This window comes from Panthera uncia (genome assembly GCF_023721935.1).
Source record: "Panthera uncia isolate 11264 chromosome A1 unlocalized genomic scaffold, Puncia_PCG_1.0 HiC_scaffold_17, whole genome shotgun sequence".
Taxonomy (NCBI): domain Eukaryota; kingdom Metazoa; phylum Chordata; class Mammalia; order Carnivora; family Felidae; genus Panthera; species Panthera uncia.
In genome coordinates this window covers 38,015,773-38,043,563 of record NW_026057577.1, presented here as the reverse complement: position 1 = coordinate 38,043,563, position 27,791 = coordinate 38,015,773, and the positions used below count along the sequence as shown (strand labels likewise).

The window sequence follows — 27,791 nt, the reverse complement described above, 5'->3', positions numbered from 1 at the left end:
AAGTGACAGCACCAGATATCCATGGAAGTGAGGGCAGAGTACAGCTACAGTAAGGCTGTTTAAGAAGGAGTCCATCAGAAAATCTCCCTTGCCAACAGCATGTATCTGGGGGCTCTGCCACTCCTGAGCCTCAGTAAAAGGCAAGTGATTATTCTCTAGAACCAGGGTGGGCAATTCACAATCTGCTGGCCAAACTTGGCCTGCTGCCTATTTTTGTACAGCCCAGAAAGAGTTTTAACATTTTTTAAATAGTTAGGGAATAGAGAATTTTGTAACATTTCATGACATGTGACAATTAAATGAAATCCAAATTTTAGTGTCCACAAGTAAAACTTTATTGGAATAGTCAGGCTCATTCCTTCACATCTATCTACCTGTGGGTGCTCCTTCGTTACAGTAGCAGAACTACACTACTAGGACAGAGACCAAATGACCCCCAAAGCTAAAATATTTACTGTCTGACACTTTATTTTAAAATCTTGCTAATTCTTGCTCTAAAAGGTAAAGCAGTATCTCTCAAGGTAAAGGGGGGGGCATACCTAACTTAACATACTAAAGTTAAGTTTTATTTTCTAATAAAACTAACAAAATATACTGTAATCATAAAACAAGAAAAACTTAAAGAACAAAAAGAAATCCTAAAAATTAAAGGACAGAAAAAATGAAAACTCAAATTAAAGGATTTCACAATAAAGTTGAGCAAGTCATCCAAAAGAAAGGGGCAGAGGTAGAAAATAGGTGAAAAGAGGGCGCCGGGGTGGCTCAGTAGGTTAAGTGTCTGACTTCAGCTCAGGTCATGATCTTGCAATCCATGAGTTTGAGCCCCGCATCAGGATCTGGGCTGATAGCTCAGAGCCTGGAGCCAGCTTCAGATTCTATGTCTCCCTCTCTCTCTGGCCCTTCCCCTCTCGCATGGTATGCTGTCTCTCTCTCTCTCTCAAAAATAAACATTAAAAAAAGAAAAATTAAAAAAACAGGTGAAAAGAAAATTTAAGGACAAGACCAAAAGGGCAAATTCTCTGTACCAGAATGAAAGAATAAACAGGTTGGAAACAAATGCAAAAAAACAATGTAAGAAAATCTCCCAGAACTGAAAGACAGGAGTTTACATACTAAAAGGACCACCAAGCACCCAGCATAATGGGCCCCTTCCACCAAGGTACACAATCACGGTGAGATTTCAGAACGCTATACACTAAGAGGAGATCCTACACATCCACAAAGGAAAAATAAACAGGCCCATAAACAAAGGCCCATAAACTGATGGCTTCAAACACAACACTGAAAACTAGAAAAAGAGCTACGTCTTCAAAATCCTGAAAGAGAAAGATTTCCAATTTCAAATATCTTAAACAACCAATTTCAAATTAAGGGTACAATGAATGTTTGCAAACACGCAAGGCTCCAAAGTTTATCTCCCATGCATGTTCTCTCAAGATGCTATTACAGGGATGGAATGGGTCAAAAGGGAGTAAACCAAGAAAGAAAAAGACTTATAATGAGGGAAACAGGTGAAGTCTCTACCCCCAAAAACGAGATGAGGGAAATCTCAGGATGATGGTAAAGACTGGTCACCCTCAAAAATAACAGCTGTATGTCAGGTGTAGAGGGTAACCAGTCCGAAATGAAGCAAGTCACACGCTCTGGAAGAAATGTCTTTAGAAAGATAAAACTGGGCAGCACTCTATTACTTTTCCTAGCATATTTTACAGAAATATTTGTCTCTTTAAAGGTGTGCATGTACATCTTTAGAAAAAGTCAAACAAAAAATGTTCTTTACAAAACTGAAAACTTTATTCCAGGTCAGGCCATGTCTGTCTACCAATCTTTAATAGCTGTATAGAGATACCTACAACTATCTCACCATCTCCCGTCAGGCACATTGGCCATTTTCAGCACCATCCCAATACAGCACTGCAATAAATCCTGAAAGCATGTGCAGGCTGACCCATGTGGACAAGAGGGTTCTTCTCAAGCCCTCTCTCCCTTTTTGGTATATACTTTCTTATTTGTAAAAGTAGTGAACTACAAATAAGCCCAATGAATTTATATTAACTTTCTTTTCAGAGGCTGGAGAAAACTTCACAACCCTTCCTCTGGGATATCCCACACCAAGGTTAGGAATCGCTAGCTGAGATCACCTTCTCAAAGAAAATTAGGAGTTCTGGTATGCTTCCAAGCTTCTCCTAATTACTTGTGTCATGCTTCCCAATACACTTGAGCTTTTTAGGTCCCCTATTTTAAGCGGTTATTTTCTTAAAACATCAACTTGTGAATGTTACAATAAACACAACCAAAGTTGTTAAGTTTTTATAAAAAATTTCTAGTAGACTTCTATAGATGTAATCAAAACATCCATATTAAAGAGCTACATTGTCTAAGCCAATGTAGCTTCTAGGGTGCTATATTCCATTTCTTTTCGTTTTTATTATTTTTTCAAACAAATTGTTTTGATGTTTATGTATGTTTGACAGAGACAGAGGGGGACAGAGGGCGAGCAGGAGAGGGGCAGAGAGAGAAGGAGACACAGAATCCAAAGCAGGCTCCAGGCTCTGAGCTGTCAGCACAGAGCCTGATGCAGGGCTTGAAACCATGTACTGCGAGATCATGACCTGAGCCAAAGTCGGATGCTCAACCAACTGAGCCACCCAGGAGCCCCTTCTTTTCGGTTTTAAACAACTTTACTGAGGTATAATTGATATACAAAAAGTTGTTCATATTTAATGTATACAACTTGTGAGTTTGGAGATAAATATACATCTAGGAAACCACCACAGTCTATGACGTAAACATATCCACCTCCATAAGGTTCCTCCAGCCCTTTTGATTTATTCTTATTTTTAAGTGATATTAAAAACCCTTAACATAAGATCTATCATCCTAGCAAAAATTTCAGTATACGATATAGTACTGCTAGCTATAGGCACTATGCTGTACAGACCTTCAGGACTTAGCCATCCTGCATAACCATTTCCATTTCTTAATCTACATAATTACACAGTATGCTCACTTTGTGAAATTTATGACGTTTAGATTTTAATGTATGTATATTTTTCTTCAACACAGAAGTTTGTGAAAAGTAAGTTTGTGAAAAGTATGGGTGTGATACTGTGTTTTAAGAAAATATATATATTTGCCATTTCCAACATGGATGGAGCTAGAGTGTTATGCTAAGCAAAATAAATCAGAAAAAGACAAATATCGTATGATTTCACTCGTGTGGAATTTAAGAAACACAACAAATGGCAAAGGGAAAACACAATGGCAAAGGGAAAAGAGAGAAGCAAACCAAGAAACAGACTCTTAAGTACAAAGAACAAATGGATGGTTACCAGAGGGTAGGTGGGTGGGGAGGTGGATTAAATAGGTGACAGGGATTAAGGAGTGCACTTGTGATGAGCACCAGGTATACCTGGAACTAATATTACAATATATGTGAAGTGGAATTTAAATTAAAAAGAAAAGAAGAAGAAGAAAAAAAAATATATATATATATATACATATATGGTCTCTGTCCTGGCTCCTGGCAAGAACTCCTAAAACCCTTTTAATTTCCTAAGTGATAGGAGAGACAGGAGCCTCTACTGTTGTACCTGGCTTTTGTCCTGTCGCTGAATTAGATAAAGGAGAAAAGAGCAAGTTTATGTTATTCATACCAAGCCCCTTTCAACTACATCAAAGTTAGTGTCAGGAGGTGATTTCTGGAAAGTCTCTCTAGATAACCACAGGATGGCAGATAGCTGCCAGTGGAATCAACCATGTGATTAGAACACTGGAACTTTCAATGGCTGGTGACTGAGTCCAATCACCAATGGTAAATGATTTAATCAACCATGCCTATGTAAGCTGTCCCCATAAAAATCATAGCCAAAAGCATTCAGAGAACTGCGAGCTTGGTGAACATATCCATGTACCAGGAGAATGGCACACTCCAACTTCACAGGGACAGAAGTTCAGGGACTCAGGACACTTCCAGACCTCATCCCACGTGTCTTATCATCTGCCGTTCAACTGTACCCCTTATCATATCCTTTATTATATTATAAACCAATAAACATAAGTGCTTCCCAGAGTTCTGTGAGCCATTATAGCAAATTATTAAAGCTGAGGAGGGGAACAGGGGAATCCCTGAGTTGTAGCTAAACTGAAGTGTGTAGAAGGTACTACTTGTGATAAGCATTTGAAGAGAGGGAAGGTCTCGTGGGTCTAAGCCTTTAATCTATGGGATATGATTCTAATTCCGTGTAGTGTCAGAATTCAATTTAATGGTAGGACACCAGCTGGTATCAGAGAACTGACTGATATAGAAAAATACCTACACATTTGACGTCCAAGTATTCAATGTATAGAGGAACAGAGTTTTTCAAGACACCTCTATTATTTCATTTCATTCTCATTTCAATTTAATTCAATTTATACTTTGATACTGATCCAGTAAAGAGTGGCCAAGATGGCCAGTTGACAATGAGTAACTATATTGGTAACGTATTACTATTTGTAATACATCAACCTTAAAAAGCTCTCAATAACACATACTACATTAAAGTGCTTATTTTTGAAATAAGCTACCTTTTTTTTTTTTTTTTTTTTTAAGGAGGCTTCATGCCCACCACTGAGCCCAACACAGGGATTGAACTTACAACCCTGACATCAAAAGTCAGATGTTTAACCGATGGAGCCACCCAGGTGCCCCCAATTTTAAGTGTTAGCATAACTAGTCTCTACCTCAGAGTCTAATATCCTGCATGGAAATGGTCTGCTTCTGTTTAAAAATGTTATTCAGTTTAAAACTTTGTCAAAACAGGGGCACCTCAGCAGCTTCGTTGGTTAGGCATCCAACTTCAACTCAGGTTATGATCTCACAGTTCGTGAATTCAAGCCCCGAAGTGGACTCCCTGCTGTCAGCATAGAGCCCACTTCAGATTCTCTGTCTCCCTCTCTCTCTGCCCCACCCCACTCTATCTCTCTCAAAAATAAACATTAAAAAAAAACTGTCAAAACAAAAAACAAAACAAAACAAAACTATTTCTGACTCCTCAAGTGATCTTTTATCAAAAACAAGATTAAATGAAGAAAATCTTAAGTTAAAACTTATGGTTACAATTATATAAAATACTTCTAGAATGATGTAAAATATACATAAATATACAGATATACGTAAATCTACAGATAGCTAGAAAAGTAAAAGAGATGCACTTGCACACAGACATTTTCAATAAAATTGTTAGTTGTTTTAAATCAAAATACAAATTTCAGAAATGGAGTTACAAAGTGCAAATACACGACCTAGATACTTAATATGTAACTTAAACTTAAATTTAACTTAAATATGTAACTTAACTGGTTTCTCCCTGATTTTACACTCTCATGCAAATAAAACTAACTACTAAAAAAGTACACATATTAATTCCAAATGTTTGCTTCTCCTTTCATTTCTTACACTCCAGTTTTAAGAATTTTACTCAAAAAGGATGAGAACCTTTAAGTAGTCTTTATTTAAATGGAAAAATGCTTGATATTTTTCGTCTTTTTAAGTATTACTCTTAATAAGAGGTAACACCATCAGCTTACAAAATGCCTGTAAAATTGGGAAAGAATTTTAGCTCTCAATACGCACTTGTAATTTAACTCGGAAACTATAACACTCAGCAGCATGAAGAGTCACATCACTAAGGTTTTAAAGTAATCCTTCAGGGATATTTAGGTTAAGCACTGCTGCAGGCGTTACACATATAGCAATGAACAAAGTTCCAGCCCTCAGAATTTATATTCTGCAGCCGGAGAAGACAGTAGATAATTTTAGATAATTAGAGCTGTGAGTGCTAAAAAGGAAAGAAAGCAAAGAGACACATGGCTCAGAAGGCACTTGGACAAGCACCTGAATAAAATCATGGGGCATATGCAAACACCTAGGGGAAGAACACTCCAGACAGAGGAAGAGCCAAGTATCAGAATGTACCCAGCTTGTTCAAAGCACAACAAAGGAACTGTGGCCAGAATGAATGAATCTAAGACAAGACCTTCAAGAACTATGAAGATAAGAGTGTAAGTATAATCCTACAAGCCATGATAAAGAATTCCAGTTTTATCCTAAATGAAATGGTAAGCAATGTACATTTTTTGAGCAAGGGAACAGTAACAGTGCCTTAATTTGCCTCTTAAATGTAAAATTAGTCTGGCTGCTATGTGGAAAAAGAACTTGACTCCAAAAAGCAAGAACAGAAGGAAGCAAAGAGGTCAGTCAGGGGCTACACAGATGCTGAGAAATGGTAACGGTGCCCTGAACTACAGTGTTAGTGGGGTAAATGGTGAGTAAGTTGTATTTACAAGCTTTTGGAGGTAGATTTTGCTAACAGACTTGAAATGCACAGAGGGGAGAAGTAAGGAATCAAGGATGATTTATACTTTTTGATAGAGACCATTACACACAGTTTAAAACACACACACACACACACACACACACACACACACACACCCCTACTGTGTTTGAAATGCAGATGCAAGTACCTTTGGAAAATCATACTTTTCTATTACACAGACTAAAATACATGTCTGGCACAATGTAAATTTCCTCTCTTTATAAAAAGTTTGTGATGAGACCTACATGCATAATGGCACAAACAGTGCAGAGAATTACGCCAACTATTAAATTACAAATCAAGAATAGACTACCAAATGAAATCTTGTCGTAGCTCAATAGCCCTCTAGCAAGTAGTTCAACATACTCACCATTCTACAGAGCTCAGTGTCAGGGTGGTCCAGGTAACTCAGAAACTATGTAAGTTGGAAATGTGCAAGGATTTAGAGGACGAAGTGATCACTGTGAGAGGATATGTATTGCTGAATCATCACAGGAATAATGGCACTCAATAACATGGCAAGTCTAATTCATGTTGACACTAAATGAGCAGAGACCCTGAAGTGTCCATCAATTCTTTAAGCTTATGATGAAGAGACATTCTAACAGATGGTGCTTAGATGTAGACTTGTGTGCTTAAAATGTAAACGGGTCTCTGAGTGTTGTCTACCTACCACACACACTCATGCATATATACTGGCACACAGAGGAAGGCTACAAGACCAGGGTCCAGTTATGGTCCAATCAGTCGGGTAGGATTGTAGGTGTTTCTTCTGCCTTTCTACTCGTCTGTATATTGCTATTTTTCTACTATAAATCTGCAACATTTGCCCAGTAAAAAGTAAATTAATAAACGCATTTAAAATGAATTTTGAAAACTCCCTGATACAACATCAGCATATTATGAGGCACAAGGACAGGATACTCATGAAGCAATACCCACGTCCATAATAAAGGCAAAAATATGCAAGTATTTCTGAGGCAGAAATGCCCACAGAGAGGGTAAATGTGTTCTAAGATATGAGACTATGCGTTTTGAGTACTGTGTGTGTGTGGGGGGAAAGGATGGCATTTTATTCCTTACGTTTTTAAATTATGCTGTTAAGGGATATACATTTTTTAAATAATGTTATTTTCCTTTTACCTGTTTTCTCTCTTTAGGATTGAGAAGTAAGTACCGAGGATCAAAAACTATCTTGTGCAACTCCTTCTCCCACGTTGAAAAAGCAGACACCTTTAAAATAAAAATGTATTGCCTCATAATTAAGTTGGCTCTAAAAACATAAAGGTCATATAATTTTCCTTGAAATCTACAGGACATCTGCTTAAAAAGGAGGCATAATAAAAACCATACTGAAGTTTCCATCACTAATAAATGACAAGCAGTGGGAGGCTAGCAACAGCAAATTTCCACACTAATTGGCTCTGAACATTTCTGTATTATATACAAATAACACACACCTAATTACTCATTAAAATAACCACTACTGTGTGACATTTTAAAAATCAGTACATCAGAAAAAGCCTTGAAGATTTGCATTTTGATTTCCCATGCTTGCTCCAATCTTGTGAACAATGTTGCAATTTTAAACTGAACAGTTAAACTTATTCAAATGAATCTGTGAACATAACCAAAACGTCAAAACCCCTCTCAATTAAGCTCTATTAATAATATCATAAAGTACCAGTTCTCCTTTAACCAAAAGCCATTCTGAAAGTATTAAAAGAAAAATTACATATACCTTACCTATCCCATGTCGTCCGCCACTCTGTAATGTTAATACTCTGTTAATACTCATCTTATATTACTCACCAAAATTTAATGACCCAACAAATGTTGGATCAACATTTGACCCAACAAATAACATTAAATGTTATTTGTATTTAAAAGGACAGTAAAAAGGCATTTAGTCAAACATGATACGATGAGCCAAGAAAAAGGCTGCTTGAGAGAGTACAGTAATTTGATAGGCTTCCCTTACCTCCCCCCCCAAACATGAGCACTAACCTTAGATTTGACCTTTTAGCAAGACATATTTATATTACTTATACAAAACAGAAATATCTCCCCCAAAGATTGTTTTCTGACCCCTCTCTCTAGCAGCATGTCCTTGAACTGCTTCATTCGGGCCTCCAGAGGGACAATGGCCCTTTCTCGGGCAGCTTTAATTTCAGCTTCCATGGCAGCTTCTTTCTCTGAATCAATGTCTTTATTATCGTCTCTCCTATAAAAAATAAAATATAAGGCATCAACTGACAAAATATTAACAAGGAATCTTACTAAAATCTTTAAATCAATGGAATATTCAAGACTCACTACTGAGCAGCATATTTTTGGCAAAAAAAAAATTATATTGAGGGTTTCAAATGAACTCTAAGGGATAAGCAACTTTCATTATAATAAAGTTATATGAGCTTCTAATGATGTTACAATGGCTATATTGTGCTGTCTCTCTGTCTGATACACAAAATGAACTACCTTACTTTCAAAAACAAACAAAAAAAACCTAACATTGCAATAAAACTCTATGTGTTAGAAACAAACAGCACAAAACATAATTTTTAGTTCTTGAAATGATATAGGAAAAATAGTATTTTCCAGAATGTTTTACATTATAGATCCGTAAAATATTTTTATCTAATAAAAACTGGTATAAGTCTTAGTAATCTCAAATATTTATTTTGAAAATAAAATGCAAATATCTGCAAACTTGGCCAAGTGGTTATGTGAGATATATACCTTACCTACCTGACATCTTTTTTACTCACTTTCTGGGCGGTAAGTTGAGATTTAAGTTGAAGGACAGGTCCCAGAGAGCAACATAGGCCCAGGAGTAGTTAGATGGAATTAGAACTGTTCATCAATGACTAAACTACTTCTTTTTCCTCCAAAAATGCACCTCAGGGCTAAGGACAACCCTGTTGCTGTATGGTACTCAAGTGAGATTGTAAACATGAAATTGAGTCACCTCTCAAACATCTGCACTATGAAGAAGGCCCATTCATATGAATAATCCAAAAGAGAAAGTAATTCAATAATATTTGGGTGTGTCTGAGCAGATCTTCCTCCTTAAATATGATCTGCTAAGTATCAAAATGAAATTGGTTCATACTCCCTACACAAACTTAAGGGAATTGGGAAAAACAAAACATCACAAATCTCAAAAGCATGCTATATAGGGAAGTGAAGGTAGCCCAAGAGATTTAAATGGCTAACCCGCAAATATGGTTAAGTGAGAGGTAATTAGCAATTTAGGGAATGAATCAAAAGAAATAGAAGACATAGTCCGTGACCTGCAGGAACTTAGCGAGATAGGCTGTGACCTAAGATATGCACAAAACAAACAGGTAAAAGTAATTTGCCAAACAATATACCCTCTTATAATAATTTATTTAAGAACTATTTAAATAAACAATTAAAAGACATCCAAGAAATATAACTAATGAAAACAAATAACCTTTACAGAATTATACTAAATGAAAATGTCACAATACAAACTATCACTATCTATCTCAATAAAAGAAAGAAAGAAAAACTAAGCCAGGAAAAATAGGCTTTTAACTTTGTACCTAAATAGAGAAGCTCGGGCAATCCACATAAAGGACTTCTTTGACATTCTCCTGATAAAAGCAGTTAAAAACCTTACAGAGTTGTCTATAAGAACAAACAATTAAAAACAACCTAAAAGTTTAACATTGTAGGAACATCCAAAATTATGGTTACATAAACAGAATGAATACAGTCATTTACAATAATTAAGAAAACAAATGTCTTATTCTAATTTTTTTTTTTTTAAAGCACACAAAGTCAGTTGATTACAACTAATAAAAGTATTTACATATTTGGTCAAGAACTAAAAAGTCAACTGCAAAAATGAAAATAGCTGTGTTACTTTGGTTGATTATGAGTGACTCTCTTTAACATCTTAATGTCTTTAATATTGTCACTAATGATTTTTTAAAAAGAACCACCCTTCCGAGGGTTTGTCTCACTGATTTCCTTGCCATAATTTGGCTGCATTCAATCTGTCCTTTTCAGATAAGGACTATGGATCATCCAGTTCCTAATAATGTCTTCAAACTTTCCGTTTTGCTGCTAAATAATGGTCCCATTCCTCCCCTCCTCCCGCCACAGCCAAATACCATCTACCCCCCACCTATGATCCCCCTTAATTAGTAACATTCCTATTTCACTCAACTACAGAGCACTGGCCAATCTAATGCTCCCACTTATGGCAGTCTCTTTCTCTCAAAGCTCGTTCTAAGCTCACACGTTCCCTCTACACCAGGTATTAATAACCATAGACTCAAGGAAGAGCTAGGTGACAAGTATATAAAAAAAAGAGGGAAGTCTGTGTATCTATAACTATGAACTTTCTGAAATGGTGTCTGTTAGGGTCTACACTAAAGGAGGAAGTTCATTTTTTATAAAATTCCAGCTTAATGAATATCTGAAAATAATTTATCAACTAATTCCTAAAATGTCACTTGGCTTCATAATATACACTTAAATAACCAAATATTCTGCAAATCTAGCAACAGTAAGGACACCATTTCTACACTCTAAAGCAAAGCTTTCTAATATCAGGCCTTAGAGAGCAATCATGACTTCGGTCTCCTAACAACACACATATTAGTTGTCACATCCACAAACTGACTGTGACTTAATAGCTATAATCTGCCTGAATTACATAAACTATAAGTATTACTTACTTCCGTTTTTTGGCTTTAACAGGTTCATCTTCATTAAGTTCTTCCATTAATTCCTGTTCTTCTTTAACTGTAAGATCAAATTTAATTAAACCTTGTCAGAATATAAAAATAAGCAAGCAACAATTGAAATACTTAAGTACTCATCCTTCTGCTACCCACTACCAGAACACTTGCTTTAATAGTATGAAAAAGTAGGTACAATTTATAGTTCACTCACTTGCACTCATAGAGAATTGCCATTTTTGGATGGACAGCATTGTCGGGGTCGGGTGCCCTGGCAAAAACGTATCAGTTATTATTATGAAGTTACATGCACATATTACACAATCTTTTCTTTTAAAAAGTCACCGTTTCCATAACATATCCATCCCATAATATTCTCTCCTTTATAAAACATTAAACAAAACACAATTCTATACTTCTTATATTAATCTTCCCTTTATATTAAATTTCTAATTCACTTTGAAATGTTTATTCATGACACATGGGAAAAACTAATGCCTAGTGTCTTTAGCAACAGACAGGGAAAGTTTCACTGATTTGAAAGTGACTCCTAAGCAAAAAATGTAGCACCAAATATACACAATCCATGAAGACTTCTCAATTATTATAAATGACATGGATGAGAATTTATTTCATTGGAAGTATTAGTGATTCATTTATGCTTCTACATTTGATGAAGGGGGGCTCTATAAAAACAATCATATCAAAATGAAGGCAAATTACCAATAAAAAATATGCAATCAAAATTATGTATAAATATTGGTATTCATTATATACATTGAAATGCTGCCTGAACATGAGGTACCTTAAAAGATAATCTCTTAAAAAGGTTTGTCTTTATATTGTCAGAAATAAGGCTTGCCTTCCCTAAGTTTCAATTACTTTAAAAGACTAAGCTTTGGGGTGCCTGGGTGGTTTAAGTCAGTTAAGCGTCTGACTCTTGATCTCAGCTCAGTCCTGATCTCTTGGCCAATATGGAGCACCACATCGACCTGCTTAAGATTTTCTCTCCCTCTACTTCTACCCTGACCCTGTTCGCTTGCTCTCTCTCCAAATAAGTAAACAAATAAACAAAAGACTAAGCTTTCATAGTTTACCAAATTTTGTACTTTACAAAAGTTTAATAACCAGTATTTTAAAAATACTCTGTACAATTTTATTTCAAAAAATATTACTATTTACAAAAGGTGCTAAAAGAACACTGAGAAATGTTTTAGTATTATTAATAAGCAAATAGCAAACCTTAGCAAAGCCAACATTATCTTGGACTAAAAATCTTGATGAGGCAATTAAAAAAACACACATATGAATATCTTACAAAAAAAACTGTCCAAATTCTCTATTTTTTTTTTAATAACTCTGTTATTGAACTCAAACTAGCATCGTGGACTATTTCCCATTTCTCATGGACTATAGCCCATTTCTCAAATTTGTTATATTCCTTGAAAACAGCAAGCTTTCCTAAATGGCCTCATATTTTCTATAAAAATATTAAAAGAATGTTAAAATTAGAGGACAAATTCCTAATTGAAAACTTACTTAGTTTCTTTACTTCTTCCATTCCTTTTTTATGAGGTGGCTCCTGAATAATTTTGTCAACATCCGCCCTTCCAATCAGATCATCAGGTCGGTCCCACATAGAGAGACGGGTGGTAGGATTATAAAAGAAGACCCGCTCATCACCAGTCCAAACAACACACCTACAAATTGATTCAAATATCAGTTTCTCAGGTTATGGAACATATTTGACACATAGGTCTCTTACTGTCATCCAGCTAAAGGAGAGGTGGTGGTGGTGGTGGTGGGGACACCTCCAGACAGCAGGAGTTAGCCAAACATGACTTTAAAAGGAGAGAGCTGACTGGCAAAGGTTAAGAACAGCAGCTCAACACATTAGTGGATAAAACCAGGAAAAGCAAAGTAATTCATATAATTAGTAACTTGGTCTGACTCACTCAATCTGAGAGTGCTGCATTTTTACCTACCACAAAAGATGAGTTCAATGGCAACAAACAAGAATGCTATCAAGCAGTTCTAAAGCTAAAGAACAGATCACAGCACAGTATCTATTACATAGTTCTTCTATATATTTCTTACCAAATCAGAATTTTACATACTCAAATGCAACCTGCTATGAAATCTTTAATATCTCATTATATCTAATACAAAAAATAAGAAAGTATTGACTGTACTATGATACCATAGCCCACTACAGTTCACTGTTCCTGTTAATTATAACAACAAATTCAGACAAAATAGAAAAAATAAGAACATAAGGGCTCTGTACAGTTTTTAAAAAATAAATATTTAAGTTTGGAAGAGAGTCAATGTTTACAGCAGCAACTGCAAGGGTGTAAATTTCCCACTTTTCCTCCCTGAAATCTCTGCCCCGAGAGCCCCGAGTCACACAGTAGCATGGTCAGAGTGGCAAAGACAGCAAAACTTCCAGTAGAAACCAGGTCTCTATGGTCAGATAATTAAAAGTTCATCAACAGCTGCCAAGCCAAGTTAATCCAGATGTTGAAATTATCAGACAAAACCTCTATTGCTGAAATAATCAAAGACTTTCAAGAAGCAATTATAACTGGAGTTCATGAGATGAAGAAAAAACCTGAATGAAAACATGGTTCTCATTACTGAAATAGAAACTGTAAAAAAAAAAAAAAAAAAAACCCAAAAATTATAGAGATAGAAAATACAGAAATGAAGCAAAGGAAAAAGACAAGCCAAGAAACTTAGTCTTATACCACAGAGAACAAACTGCTGGTTACCAGGGACACGGTGAGTGGGGAGAAGGGTGAAACAGGAGATAGAGATAAAGGAGTGCACCTGTGATGAGCACTGGTGTGGTATACGAGTGCTGAAGCCACTACTTTGTACACCTGAAACTAATATAACACTGCAGGCTAACTATACTGGAATTAAAATAAAACTAAAACGAAAAAAAGAAAAATACACAATTGAAATTCAATTTCTCTAGCATAGAGATGAGAGGACATGATTAGTGAACTAGAAGATAGATCAGTAATTATCCCACCAGAAGAACAAAGGCAGTAAAAAGAATCAACAGAGATTCAGGAACTAAAGTGACTATGTCAAAATGCCTTATGTAAACGTCACTGGGATCCCAGGAGGAAAGGATATTGGGGCAGAAAAAAATTTTGAAGACACAATGCCCCCCCCTCCAAAAAAAAGTCCAAATTTGGTAAAAGATACAAATATTAAAGAAGCTCAGCAAACCCCAAGCAGGATAAACTTCATGAAAACCATACTTACAACCAACATAATCAACCTGGTAAAAATCAAAAATAAAGAAAAATCCTTGCTAGTTGCTAGTAGTTAAGAAAAACTATGGCACACTACAAACAGGGGAACAAGTCCAATGACCATGGATTTCTTACCAGATATCCTAGAGGCAAGAATACAGTAAAACAACATCCTTAAAGTGCTGGGGTGGAGGGAAAAAACACTGCCAACCCAGAATTCCCTATACAGCATAAACATCCTTTGGGAACAAGGGCAAGAAAAGATATTCCCAGATGAATAAAAAATAAGAGACTTCATCTCCAGCTGACTATTAATGAGCATGGGGATTTTTTTTGGCGGGGGGGAGGGGGGGAATAATGGAAATGTTCTAAAATTGAATACGGTGATGGATGCACAATTCTGTGAATATATTTAAAATCAATGAGTTGTGCACTTTAAATGAGGGATGTAATTTATCTCAATATAGTTATATTTTTAAGAAATAGCTAGACAAAAAAAGTATATGCTACAGGATTCTCGACACGATATTCTATAAAATACAAAGTAATCTAAAATAACAGAAAGCAGAGGGACACTTAAGGATGGGATTAGAGGGAGGGATGGACTACAAAGGGATACAAGGAAACTTTCGGGATTACTAGAAATGTTTATTTTGATTGTGGGAATGAACTTGAACTATTTCAGCTCATTGTACTTCGACAATTGTACTTAAAACACATAAAAATGAGAAATGTAACTTTTGATATTGGGGTTTAAGTTTGAGCCCCACGTTGTGTAAAGAGATTACTTAAAATCTTTTTTAAAAAACTGACAAAATGTGTAATGTACTACCAAACCAAAATCTTTTGTGGAAATGGACTAGATATGTATTGTCATGGAATCCAACAAAAAAAGCAAGGCTCACCGATCCTAGGGAAGACAAAATGCTTCTACTTCTGATCTCTCTTTACAATTAATTTTAAAAGCATAGGGGAAGATAAGTGTTATTATGTTCCATTAGACTAACCCTGAAAGGGGTACCTGGCTGGCTCGGTAGGGGGAGTTTGTGACTCCTGATTCTCAGGGTTATAAGTTCAGGTCCTGTGATGGGTGCAGAGATTATTTAAAAATAAAATCTTTAAAAAATAATTTTTTTTAAAGAATAATCCTGAGATACTTAAGCCATCTTGTTAGATGTTTAACTTTACTGGGAAAAAACCTATCCTAAATTTTCTATGCCAGTTTTTAAAACACTATTTAACTGATATAAACAGTAGTAACTACTTTAAGACAGAGATTCTATTTTACTAATTGATGTTGGCTTCAAAATACCAAAATGTGCCAATATAGCTCCAATATAGCTCCAACAGTACTAGCGGTAAATGTGCAGTGACGTTTCAGAATTAACAGGGGAAATAATGGACAAAGAATTGTGTCAAAAAACTGTCCTGTGCTAATAATATGAAAGATAAAATGTTTAAGGGTGAAGTATACTACTATCTGCAACTTTTAACCCATGAAAAAAATAAGAATGGTTGGAGATGCATTGAGGGATGAAGCAGATACGATAAAATGTTAGCTGTAAAAGTTAGGTGGTCAATGTTTGGTGCTCGCTGTTCTAGAAACATTCAATGTTTCTCTCTGTTTCAACTTTTTCATAATAAAATCCCACCGTAAAAAAAGCTCTGGAAACAGCAACAACAAAAAACTTACAGAAACACAACAGCAAGCTAATTAATTAGTAGACCTGTGCCACTCTCAGTATATGCAGAAGAGAGTAAAAATTAAAAGACAAATTTTCCTAAGTTAAAACGCAACATGGACTACAACACACATAAAGCATGGCAAATACAGGCAGCCCTCACTCTGCACTTTGTGGGACACTGTAAAAATAACTGCAAGTTAAATCTGTATGATGCAATCCTAGTAAGCAATGGAAAAAATTACAGTTAGTCCATGACCTTTAAAAACTTTTGTTGAAACATTAAAAATTCTCTTAGAACCAGAAACTAAAATTTACTGATCCTAAGGAATACAAAATACTAAATTTGACCTCTTACTTTAAAAGAAATAATCAAACTAATGCTGTGAAATACTAGGGAAAAAAAATCCCAACACAAGTAAGGGAAATATGAAACTTCATGTTTTACATTTAGCTTAACTCTAAAAAACAGTTCTTCAAAGAGCAACATCTGAAGATACCAAGAGATAGATAAATCTGATTATCCAAATGAAGTGGCATACTCTGCTCAGCTGAGTAATTTGTTTTTTCTTTTTTTAAGATTTTTAAATTTTTAAGTGTCTCTAGACCCAGCTTGGGGCTTGAACTTACAACCTAAGATCACAGACCAACTGAGCCAGCCAGGCACCGCATGAGTAATTTGTTTTGCTTAAAGTTACCACTTACCCATTTTATAAGAAATAGAAAATAATTAATTAAGGAATTAAAGTTCTACTGACAATACATTCTTTCACTGACAAAACTTGGAAAATCATCTGGACAAGCAGGTATCCTTCATGTATTCAGATGGACTATAAAAGCACTAGGAACACATAGCTGCATATGGGGAGGTGGACTTCTTAAGAAAGACCCAGAAGCTATAAACAGAAGATCAATAAATTTGATTTCATCAAAATATAAAATTTATGTATGAGAAGACAGCAAAACAAAAATGAACAAATAGGGAGAAGCTGTAATGTATGTAAAAGTCAAAGGCGTTAAGAGAATGCATAATAAGCTCTCTCCTATCATTAAGAAAAAGACAAATCCACAAAAAAGATGAGGAAAACTGTGAAGAAGCTATCGACAGCCAATGAACATGAAATAAACTCAATTACACCATGTATTCTGGAAACATCCAATAGGACTCCTTTTCTTAAAAGGTTACCAAAGATTTAAATAGAGTATCCCTACACTGGTGTGAGGGAGAGAACACTGGTAGGCTATTGCAGGGAATATTAACTGGCACAGTCCAGCCTGTCCCCCCAAAAAACCTTTCTGAGGTCAACTTAGCAGTATCTACCAAACTATTAAAGAGGAGTATCACTTGATTCAGCAACTTCACTTCTAGAAATCAATCCCAACAGAAATGCTTGCAAGTGTTCACAAAGAGATATGTGTAAGGATATCCTGAATGTCAATTTTTGTAATGCTGGAGGGGTAGGGGAGGGAAGACAAACTAATCACCCATTTATAAAAAACATTATACATTTATGGAAAATCATGCTATCACAAATATATTTGTACAAAAACAGCAAAATTTCTGGGACATATTTAGTAAAAAAAACATGGAAAATATATTGTTTTTAAGACACTATAATATGCACGCACACCACACATAAAACTCTATACACATGTATACAAACAACATAGCAAAGGGTCCAGAAGTTGTATGAAATCAAATTTTTATTAATGAGAAGGCTGGGTGAAGGTGGAATTCTGTAATTTTTTACTTCCTGTAATTCGTTCATATTGTATGTTTTTACAGATTCACATATTCTTTTCTAATATATGAGACTGACGAGAAAATAACTCAAAGCAGGACACAAAAACTATAGATATAAAACAGAGAAAAAGAGGTTTAGAGGATAATAAATACAAGAGACCTGACATGCAGATAACATGTTCCAGAAAAGGAAAAAAAAACAGGTAAAAAGAAGCAATAATGAAACAAACTCCAAAAGACAATTTCACTCATCTGGAGAGAAACCCAAACTTGAAAACTGATGAGGCCCACAAAGCTTCAGCCTGGTCGGTTTGAAGTTGGTTACCAGCTTTTCATGTACAATACTCAAACTCAGAAACCACAACCTAGGAAAATATTCGTTGAATAGACTCTTTCCATAACTTTGATTATGGATCCATGGTAGATATTTTGCATAATTATTTTTAAAAATGAGGGTATCACATTGGTAAAGTGAAATATACAGAAAACAATTATTCCAAATGCCTTTAAAACACAGTAATTTGACTACACATCCCTGGAGGGACATATCCTGAACATAAAAATAACGGGGAGAAAAAAAAGCCTGAACGATCTTCAGTATCGCACTGTTAATGACAGTGTTGGTACTGTTATTGTGTGACCTGTTGTGTGAGCAAAGCAAATGAGGGGCACCTGGGTGGCTGAGTCAGTTAAGCATCTGACTGATTTCAGCTCAGGTCATGATCTTAGGGATCCTGAGATCAAGCCCCATTCTGGGCTCTGGCTGGACAGCACGGAGCCTGCTTGGGATTCTTTCTCTCCTCCTTTCCCTGCCCCTTCCCCGCTCACTGAGGCCCACAAGCTCCCTCTCTTTCTCTTTCAAAATACATAAATATTCAAAACAAACAAAACAACAAAAAGAAAAGAAATAAATATGTCACTATTACTCAGAAACAGGATCTTCAGCAGAAAAGGGGATACTGAATTAAAACAGATGATGAGATTCAGTAAAAATCTTGTACTAAACCTGAACTGCAAGTAATGATATGAACTAATGATGTATCTTTAAATGTGTGCATGTTCAGTCTGTGTCTCCCAAAGAGACTTAATAATGACTTATTCAGTAATAACACCTATCCCTAGATCCTATAAATGCCACTTCCCACAAAAGGAAACCAGGCTCCACAGCAAAATGGCCAAATCTAGGTCTGAGACAGGAAATACATGAGGAAAGCCAGGAACATCTTTGCCAAACACAAAGTAAGGAAGGTATCAAAAACAGGGTTATAACAAAAAACCCTGGAGTCAACCTTAAGAGGTTTCACCCAGCCAAAGATGAAACAACAGAACTTCAATAAGGATATTAACTGTAATGGATAGAAGCATATAAAATATATTAAGGGGCGCCTGGGTGGCTCAGTCGGTTAAGTATCTGACTCTTGGTTTCAGCTTGGGTCATGATCTCACAGCTCATGAGATCAAGCTCCACATCGGGCTCTGCACTGACAATGCAGAGCCTGTTTGTGATTCTCTCTCTCTCTCTCCCTCTCTCTGCCCCTCCCAAGCACATGCTCTCTCTCTCAAAATAACCTTTAAAAATATATATAGTTAAATGTATGAATTTACAATACTCAAACCAACTCATTATTCTGAAAACTTCAGCACTATTGACATTTGGGGCCAAATAATTAACTCTTGTAGGGAGCTGTCCTGCACATGGTAGGACGTTTAGGAGTATCACATCCCTACCCTCTAACGACTAGATCCTATACACTATTAACACCTCCCAAGTCATGACAACCAAAAAACATCCCCAGACACTGCCAAACATCCCCTTATGAACTATTCTTGCCAAAAAGATCAAATCTGAATCTCATCGTTTCTTCTGTATCTACTTGATAGTTTGCAGGAAAATTAGGAACAGAAGACTCAAAGAATACCATCGGGATGCAACAATAAAATCCAGACTGTGAGTCTCCATATAACAAATGTATTTATCTTTTAAATGACAAAAATGACAAAGAAAAAGCAATGAAAATACAATGGAGGGGAACCTATAGATTACTAGACTTAAGAAACAATTCACTACAACATGTGGACTGTATATGATTACATAGGCTGGAGCAGGAACAGGAGAGAGAGCATTGATGCAGGTAGAAGAAGGGCAAACCAAACAAAAGGAAAGAAAAAGTCTACCATTCAACTCTTCAATAAAAAGTCAACTTTATACAGTTCTATAAATGTAATCATGTATGTGGATATACACACAGAATCAATTTACAAGTATTTTAAACAATAAAAAGTAGATTCAGAATCTCACAGTGGCTCAAGTCTGTAACTATGTATGATAAACATTAACGAACAGTACCATGAAAGGAGGAAGACAATGTAGCAAATGAGTTTTAGGTTTGAACACCAAAATATTCATTAGATAAAAACATCTACTTGACATATTTGTTTTTTAAAGCATCTTTTCTTTCTAGATGATAAAGTATGTAACAATCAAATATGGTAATTAAGAAAAAAAGAATTAAATGGGGTGCCTGGGTGACTTGGTTGGTTAAGCGACCGACTTCTGCTCAGGTCATGATCTCACAGTTTGTGAGTCTGAGCCCCGCGTCGGACTCTGTGCTGACAGCTCGGAGCCTGGAGCCTGCTTTGGATTCTGTGTCTCCCCCTCTCTCTGCTGCTCCCCTGCTCATGCTCTGTCTCTCTCTCTCTCTCTCTCTCTCTCTCTCTAATAATAAATAAACGTTAAAAAAAATTTTTTTTTAAATAATAAAAAAAAAAAAAGAAAGAAAGAAAAAATAATTAAATAAAGTAACTTACTAAAGTAAGCCAAGTACATACCACGGAGTACCAGGAATAGGGGTAGTAGCTACTGGCTTTGCCTTCTGGGCAGCCTTTTCTTCTTCAGTCATCTCCTCTTCTTTGGGCTCCTATAGGAAATGATGTTACTCCCATTTATTTAGTATCACAAAACTATACTGAATTACTACACAATACAAGTAACACTGCAAACACCTCAAAGTGCAACCAACATAAGATTGGTTAGTAGCACATGGAGTACAGACTCTGAGTAAGAATTTCTAAGAAAATTCTAACTCCTTGCTCCCTAGACAGAGCGCATTCTACAACAGCAGATGCCAGCAACAGCAGATGGTTCTATCTTCCATCTGCTTAGGAGCAGAAATGGAGAACATAGTATAGAAAATTAGAGAAGACCTCTTCATTTAAGGTTATGTCTTTCTTCTGCTAACTTCCTTACTAATAAACATGACTACCTCTGGTCCCTGACCGAATATAGGAAGCTTTGAAAAAGCAGAGCTCTTTCAGTACTGTATAGAGATCATTCCATGCCAGAAGACAGATAAAATATAACATTCCCCAAATATAAAACTGTACTTATAATTTTACCATGTACCAGTCTATAAATAATCAGGAAGCTAGAGATTGGGTCCATGCTCTGGTCCAAGGCCCTTTCTTTCTAGGGGCCGTGGTTTATTATAAGAAGTAATTTAACACAATTTTCAAAGGAAAAACTACATGACAAACTTCAAAGAACCCTAAAATTTCAGAAAGAAGATTATAACAATTAAGTGAAACTGTATCAGATACGTTTTCAAATTACAAGTAAATTGTACCCAACAATTAATTCTGGCTCCCAGGTTAACGGGTCGTGGCCCTTTACCTCCTTTATCTCCTTTATTGGCTCTTCCTTAGGGTCTTCCTCCTCCGTCTCCATTGGCAGAGGTTCTTCAGAAGGTTCTTTAATTGGCTCTTTAATCTTCTCCTCTAATTTTTCTATTACAAAGTTAAGACAATGTCACTTGTTGGTTTTTGGTGTAACTTTCCAAGAACTTTCAGAGACTAAGCAGGTAAGATATTCAGAACTAGGGGCGCCTGGGTGGCTCAGTCAGTTAAGCAACTGACTTCGGCTCAGGTCATGATCTCACGGTTTGTGGGTTCGAGCCCCACATCGGGCTCTGTGCTGACAGCTCAGAGCCTGGAGCCTGCTTCGGATTCTGTGTCTCCCTCTCTCTGCCCCTCCCCCACTCGTGTTCTTGTCTCTCTCTCTCTCTCTCTCTCTCTCTCTCTCAAAAATAAATATAAAATGTTAAAAAAAAATTTTTTTTAAAAAGGATATTCAGAACTAGAAGTTATTAACCACAAAGATGAAATGTTCTTCTCTGTATCATCATCAATTTCAATCTAAAGCACTGGTAAACTTCAAACTCCTCACTATACCATGAGAAAACTGTTACTCGAAAAGAACCACTCATTTCAGAGAGACATGAAGTCTTTCAAGCCATTCACGTATCATTTGTAGCAATGAGTCACTCTGTTGAAAGGGATGAGATACTAAGATACTTAGAAACAGGAACTGGTGGTAAGAAAATTTTGAGTCTTCTTCATCCAAGACTTCAAGGGCCTCCTGTTTTCTTCAGGACACATACAATATTCATATTTCAATATACTACCAATGTCAGTAATTACACAACGGAATAATTATGTAATTCCTGACAACAGAAAAAAAAAAATCTATGTGTGTGTATGTATGTGTAATTTAAGATGGATGAAAAAATCACAAACATGGAAGTGGAACTGGCTTTTTAAATAAATACATGCTTATGAATTCGGTAAAAATAAAGAATCCAACAACTACAGAATTAGCAAATCCTGCAAATGTGCTAAAAAGGAAGTAACTCGGAATTTCAAATAGCACTCTATTAATACCATCCCAGTTTTTACTACGTCTCAACAAGTCATGAAAACTATACCTTTTTCCTTTAGTTCTTGGGGTTTTTCCCAGGTTGATTCTAATGTTCTATTATTATAATAGTATGTCTTGCCATCGGCTGTTTTATATTCAGTCCACTCAGAAACTGCTGTTGCTCCAGCTAAGGTAGCAGGTGAAGCCGCAATAGCAACCTGGGGATGGATCATAGGTACGATAGGAGGGGCCATTCCTGGCAATACACCTAAAAGAAGAAGCAGCAGCAGTTAGGTCCAAGCATCAAACTGCAATGCAAAATAAAACTCTAAGATACGAGCTAAATCCTTCTATTAAATATTAATAAATGAATGAGCAAGCTGGAACAAAAACAAATCATATAAAACGTGAATCACTTAATGCTATTTCCCTGTTCAGTTCTAAAGTCTAAATTCAATTAGATTCAGAAAATCAACTCAAGAAGTAACTTAAGAACAGTCAAAAATTCGGGTCACATTTAAGATGAAGTCTTAACCATAAACTATAAAAATCATGACACATTCTCTACATGTGACTAGAAATGTATTTTTATAAAGGATTTCTCAAATTGTAATGAAATCAAGGTAACAAGCATATTTCTTGAAGCAAAATTATTTCCTAGTTCTAAGGTACCTAAAAGGGTACGAATAAAATTCTCAGTTTTAAAGTAAAAGACTGAGTTCATTATCAAATCTACTTCAACAGATAAGTGATTTAGTCCAATGTCCTTTTTAAGTGTTTTGTCAGTTTAGTCTTTTCCTTAAAAAAGGTCATTTCTTCTATTTTTTTAAAAGATAAGCCAAGGTTAATATTCTTTTACAATACAGCTAAACAAGCTGATATTACACAAATAATTAAGGATATATGAATCCAAATTGAACAAAAACCCTCAAAGCCTCTTCTAGGATTTAAGTTTCAGGCAGCTATCTTCAATAACTTTACAATGTAAATTTATACTACACACACAAATATTCACACACATATACTCACTAGCATGCAAGCATAATCACATCACTTTACACATGGAAATGATTTTTTTATATTTAACTTAAAAACACAGATCAAAATAACAAAATTAAATGTTATGAGTATGAGAATGAAGTTGTTTACACTTATTACAAAAATTAAGATATAAAGTGATCTGACCTTATTTGCTTTTGTGAACCAAAGAAGCTAATACTACAGGCAATCGGGAAAATTAAGTGTTGGCCAAATATGACAACTGCATTTATACTGCTCATTAAAAAGAAAAATATAAAAAAATCCACTCACTTGGGCAAAAGGAAATAAATAAAAAGGATAAACAACAACATTCACTACCATGCCAACTTACAGACAAAACAAACTAAGATGGTTTTAAAAATTACCGGTCTTGGTGGTAGCGACTGTCTTTACATACGGGCAGCTGACTATTTGCATCATTGCTACACCTGTAAAATGGATAAGCAAGCATACGTTGGAAAGCTGCCATGGTATGTCGGCTACCACTGGGATTCAGGGAAATAACTGACCACTACAATTTAGGATGCTATTTCCAATGAAAAAGACCAAGAATGGAGTAAAATTTCTTTGTGTTTGACATTTTGTGGGAAGTAGTGCCAAATCTAAGGATAACTAATTCTAAATTATAGCATCAATTACCTTTTTATCAAACCAGCTCTGACAATATTTGAAGGAGTCTCAAGAGTTTAAATTCAATGAAGGAAGCCCCTTCATTATACAGACGTAACAAGTTCTCACGTGGGACATTCCCCCACAGGACATCAAACCCATGCTGCTGCTGCTTAGATACCAGTGAAAGGCAGATGCAGCATGACACTGACAAGACACTTTCTCTGTGCTGCTAAGTGGGAACTACATGCAGAAGCTGAGGCACGGAGCGTAACCATGCAGAAGTAGAACAAGAGTAAGAAAGGACAAAGAGGGGTGCGAGAGAAAGGAAGACAGTAAGGTATGAGATGGATTCAAATATTCCACTGCAAATAACATTTTAAATAAATGGGCATAGATGAAGAGAAGGGTAGCATTCAGCTAATGACAAAATATCCATGTTTACTGCCTGCTCTGGGGAACGGCACAGGCTTGAAACAATGTTGAAGCAGGCTAACTGTTAACATAAAGAGAGCCCCTTTAGTATCATTAATGACTACATGGGCTGATTGCTTCAGAAACCTCTATTATTTAAGCCAACTAAAGGAGTAGCACTTGTATTAAAGAATGGAAATTACGTACAGTTCTTAGAAGAATGAAGACTCATCATGATGCATTACAATGGTGATAAAAAGGGAATGAAAGGGAAAGCTGGAAAACTAAGACTGATTAATTGAAGAAATCCAAAATGAAGTGTGAATTTAAAAAAATTTTTAAAAGAAAAGGCCAAAGGCAGGAGGAAAGGGAGTTCAGGGATTGAATTATAATTTCTATTTGTTTTGGCTGAAAAAACTAAACCTAGTTTGGTACCAATAAAAATTCAAAATAATATACTATTTGCCCCACTAAAGTACAGGAAAAGAAATTTCTCTTAACTTAGAGGTGAAAATTGAAATTAAACCCCTGGGTTTGTAAATAATGTACCTAAGTTCACGCACACACACACAAAAATACTGCCAATTTTTGAAAAATGTCTTTAATTTCATAATTACTATTTTAAATAAAGAATATTAAAGCTAAACTTTCTATTAACTCTGAAATGAAAACAAAAGCACTGGATCATAAAAGCATGCTGAGTTAAGTTATATGTATAATTTTGTTTTCCCTGATGTTGTAAGAAAGCAATGGAAAAATTCATTTGGTTAAGGAAGTTACAGCACATATTAAGTTTAAATTAGTATAAATACTGCCATCTGCAGGACCACTGAAACTATTAAGCAAGCACTGGAAATTTAATTCTTAGACTATATGAACTTTATTCTCAAAAAATGTTCTCCAAAACCATCCCCCAAAAAGTAATTTTAACTATTCAACTTAAACAGAAGAAAACCAAATCTATTAATATTTAGGCCTAACCACCATTGTTAAACATAAATTGGGCCAACACAAAACTCCTGTATTTGACTAACAACACATAAACCATACTGAAAGGTCATATTATATTTCTTCTCATGCTAAAAACATAAGATAAACTTCATGTTTTCTTTGAGGGTGATTACATACAAAAGAGTCACAAAATTACCACATATCTAAATGTTTAACCTTCTATTTCAAGGGAACATCTGTTCAATTTTCCTGTAACTTTACCCTCAAACTGTGTTCTACTAGGAAATTAGAATATTCCATTTAGCATTTTGAATAGTTCTGATGTCACTGACAGTAAGTTTCTTAAATTCCAAATTAAGATTTTATAGTCTTAGAAGACGTGCTAGAATTCTAATCCAATTTACTATCCCCAATTCCAACTCTTATTCCTGTACTTCACCTACAATTCTTCCACTCCTTTCCTTTATCTTGTTTGACGATCCCTTCCTTAATCATTCTCAGTAGAGCCATACATTGCTATTACAGATAGAACTTAAAACTCCAAGATAAATTATATCTAAATCTTTCCTGTCACCTTACTGCCAAATTGATAAAAAGAAAAAAAAAAATGATAGAAAAAGAGATCAATCCCATCATATATGAAAGATTTGGGAAGGAAAAAAAACAAGTATTCCCTTTCTTTCTTTTTCACTAAAGCACCTTGGAGAACCAAATTAAAAGGGAATAGGAGAGGCACCTGGCTGGCTCTGTCAGTACAGCGTACAACTCTTGATCCTGGGGTGTGAGTTCAAACCTCACATTGGGTGTAGAGATTACTTAAAAATAAAAATAAAATCTTTAAAAAAAAAAAGGGAGAATGAGAAAATGAACATTAGCATCAAAGATGACTTACTATATAAACAAATATTATGATTACTTTCTAGAAGACATTAACTCTCTTTAAAGAATCTTTGGCAACCTGGACAAAATTTTACAGATTATCTAACTCAAGGTCTCTTCCAAATGACCTACAAAATGACATTAGTGGCTGCCATTAACTAAATGCCTGTTACTGCCAAACTTCATAGGTACCACCTCATCTGCTCAAATGGTCACCACCATCTGTTCTAAACTTTAAAGTGGGGGTAAGGGTCAGAGAAGATCATGACATCAAAACAGAGATATAAGTGAAGGGATTTTATTGTAACAAAATTCAACATTCTATAGAAATGAATTTTTGCTACTCTGTACCTTTCACCCACTGGTCCTGTTGAGAAACTTCAAAGCAAAACAAAGTCCTTTTAGTAAGCCTCTCAATTACTTCACCAACATTATTATGCTACCTCTCAATCTCCTCTCTACAGAATTAACAACCCCATGCTCCTTGAGATCATTCAGAATCCAGTATCTGGTCTGAATACTACCCCTGACCAAGACTGGGAGAGGCTATGACCAATGTCAAGCTATTCTCCATGTATCACTTAGTTTTCTACAAAAAGTATATCCAAAGGGTACCCAAAAGCTTGTCTTAAATTTAATTTTGAAAAAGGGTAATCCCTAGTATGAGGAAACTTTTTGGTTTCCCTCTTACTTTCTTTCTAGTGATATGAGTTTCTTAAAACATCGCATATTGGGCATTATCCGACACTACATTAACAATGTGCAAAAGGTTTTCCTATAGGGAAAAAAAAAACACCACTAATTCTTAGAATTTTGGTTTTTCTTTCTTGCTAAGGTATAAAATCTAAGTGACTGCCTCTTTTCCAAGCAGGCACAAGGAAAAAGACAATTAGAAAAGCGGTTATAATTAAAATATGTGCAAATCTAAGAAACGGATGTAGTACAACCCTCTTCTTACATAAAAACTAGTACAACACAGTGGCAATAATAGTGGGAGGAATGTGAAAACGGGAGACAAGAGGCCTACATTCTATTCATCTTTGCCACAAACTTCACAGCAAAAACTGTGAACACGAGGTCTCTACGTCAAAAGCTTCCAGTTGTAATACTAAGAGAACAGACGTGGATTAAGGGATAAACGTGTTTGTCAACAACAAATGCATTCAAATTAGGATGCCCAACACTGTCACTGTTTAATCCCTACAGGGAAAATTCTACTCCACAATCTCACTAGAATTGCTTAAATGTTTACACAGTGCAGGTTATACTTCCCTTCACAACTGTTACAAGGGTTAAGTTCTGGCTTTGCTTTAGATCAATTTCTTATAGTTAGGTGACTAACACTTTCCTCCCAGTAAAACAGTTATTAAGAGCATGGTATTTGGGTCTGGAGCACCCAGCTCAAATCCCAACACCATCACTCATTAGCTATGCGTCA

The 27,791-nt window shown here is 35.6% G+C and overlaps 1 protein-coding gene across 9 annotated transcripts in view; it reads right to left on the bottom strand.

Annotated features, from left to right (window-relative positions):
• The window catches only part of TCERG1 (transcription elongation regulator 1), a 61,221-nt gene that overhangs the window by 17,521 nt on the left and 15,909 nt on the right, over nucleotides 1-27,791 (bottom strand). For 3 of the 9 annotated variants that reach the window (XM_049649415.1, XM_049649418.1, XM_049649424.1), the window contains exons 6-15: nucleotides 23,866-23,928; nucleotides 22,527-22,727; nucleotides 21,437-21,549; nucleotides 20,596-20,684; nucleotides 12,614-12,774; nucleotides 11,289-11,345; nucleotides 11,072-11,138; nucleotides 9,929-9,979; nucleotides 8,448-8,583; nucleotides 7,503-7,592 (exon numbers count right to left, since the gene is read on the bottom strand). In XM_049649415.1, the coding sequence (XP_049505372.1) occupies nucleotides 7,503-7,592; nucleotides 8,448-8,583; nucleotides 9,929-9,979; nucleotides 11,072-11,138; nucleotides 11,289-11,345; nucleotides 12,614-12,774; nucleotides 20,596-20,684; nucleotides 21,437-21,549; nucleotides 22,527-22,727; nucleotides 23,866-23,928 (1,028 nt within the window). The remainder of the gene's footprint in view (nucleotides 1-7,502; nucleotides 7,593-8,447; nucleotides 8,584-9,928; nucleotides 9,980-11,071; nucleotides 11,139-11,288; nucleotides 11,346-12,613; nucleotides 12,775-20,595; nucleotides 20,685-21,436; nucleotides 21,550-22,526; nucleotides 22,728-23,865; nucleotides 23,929-27,791) is intronic. The other 6 variants (XM_049649416.1, XM_049649421.1, XM_049649417.1 and 3 more) reach the window with 3 other exon arrangements.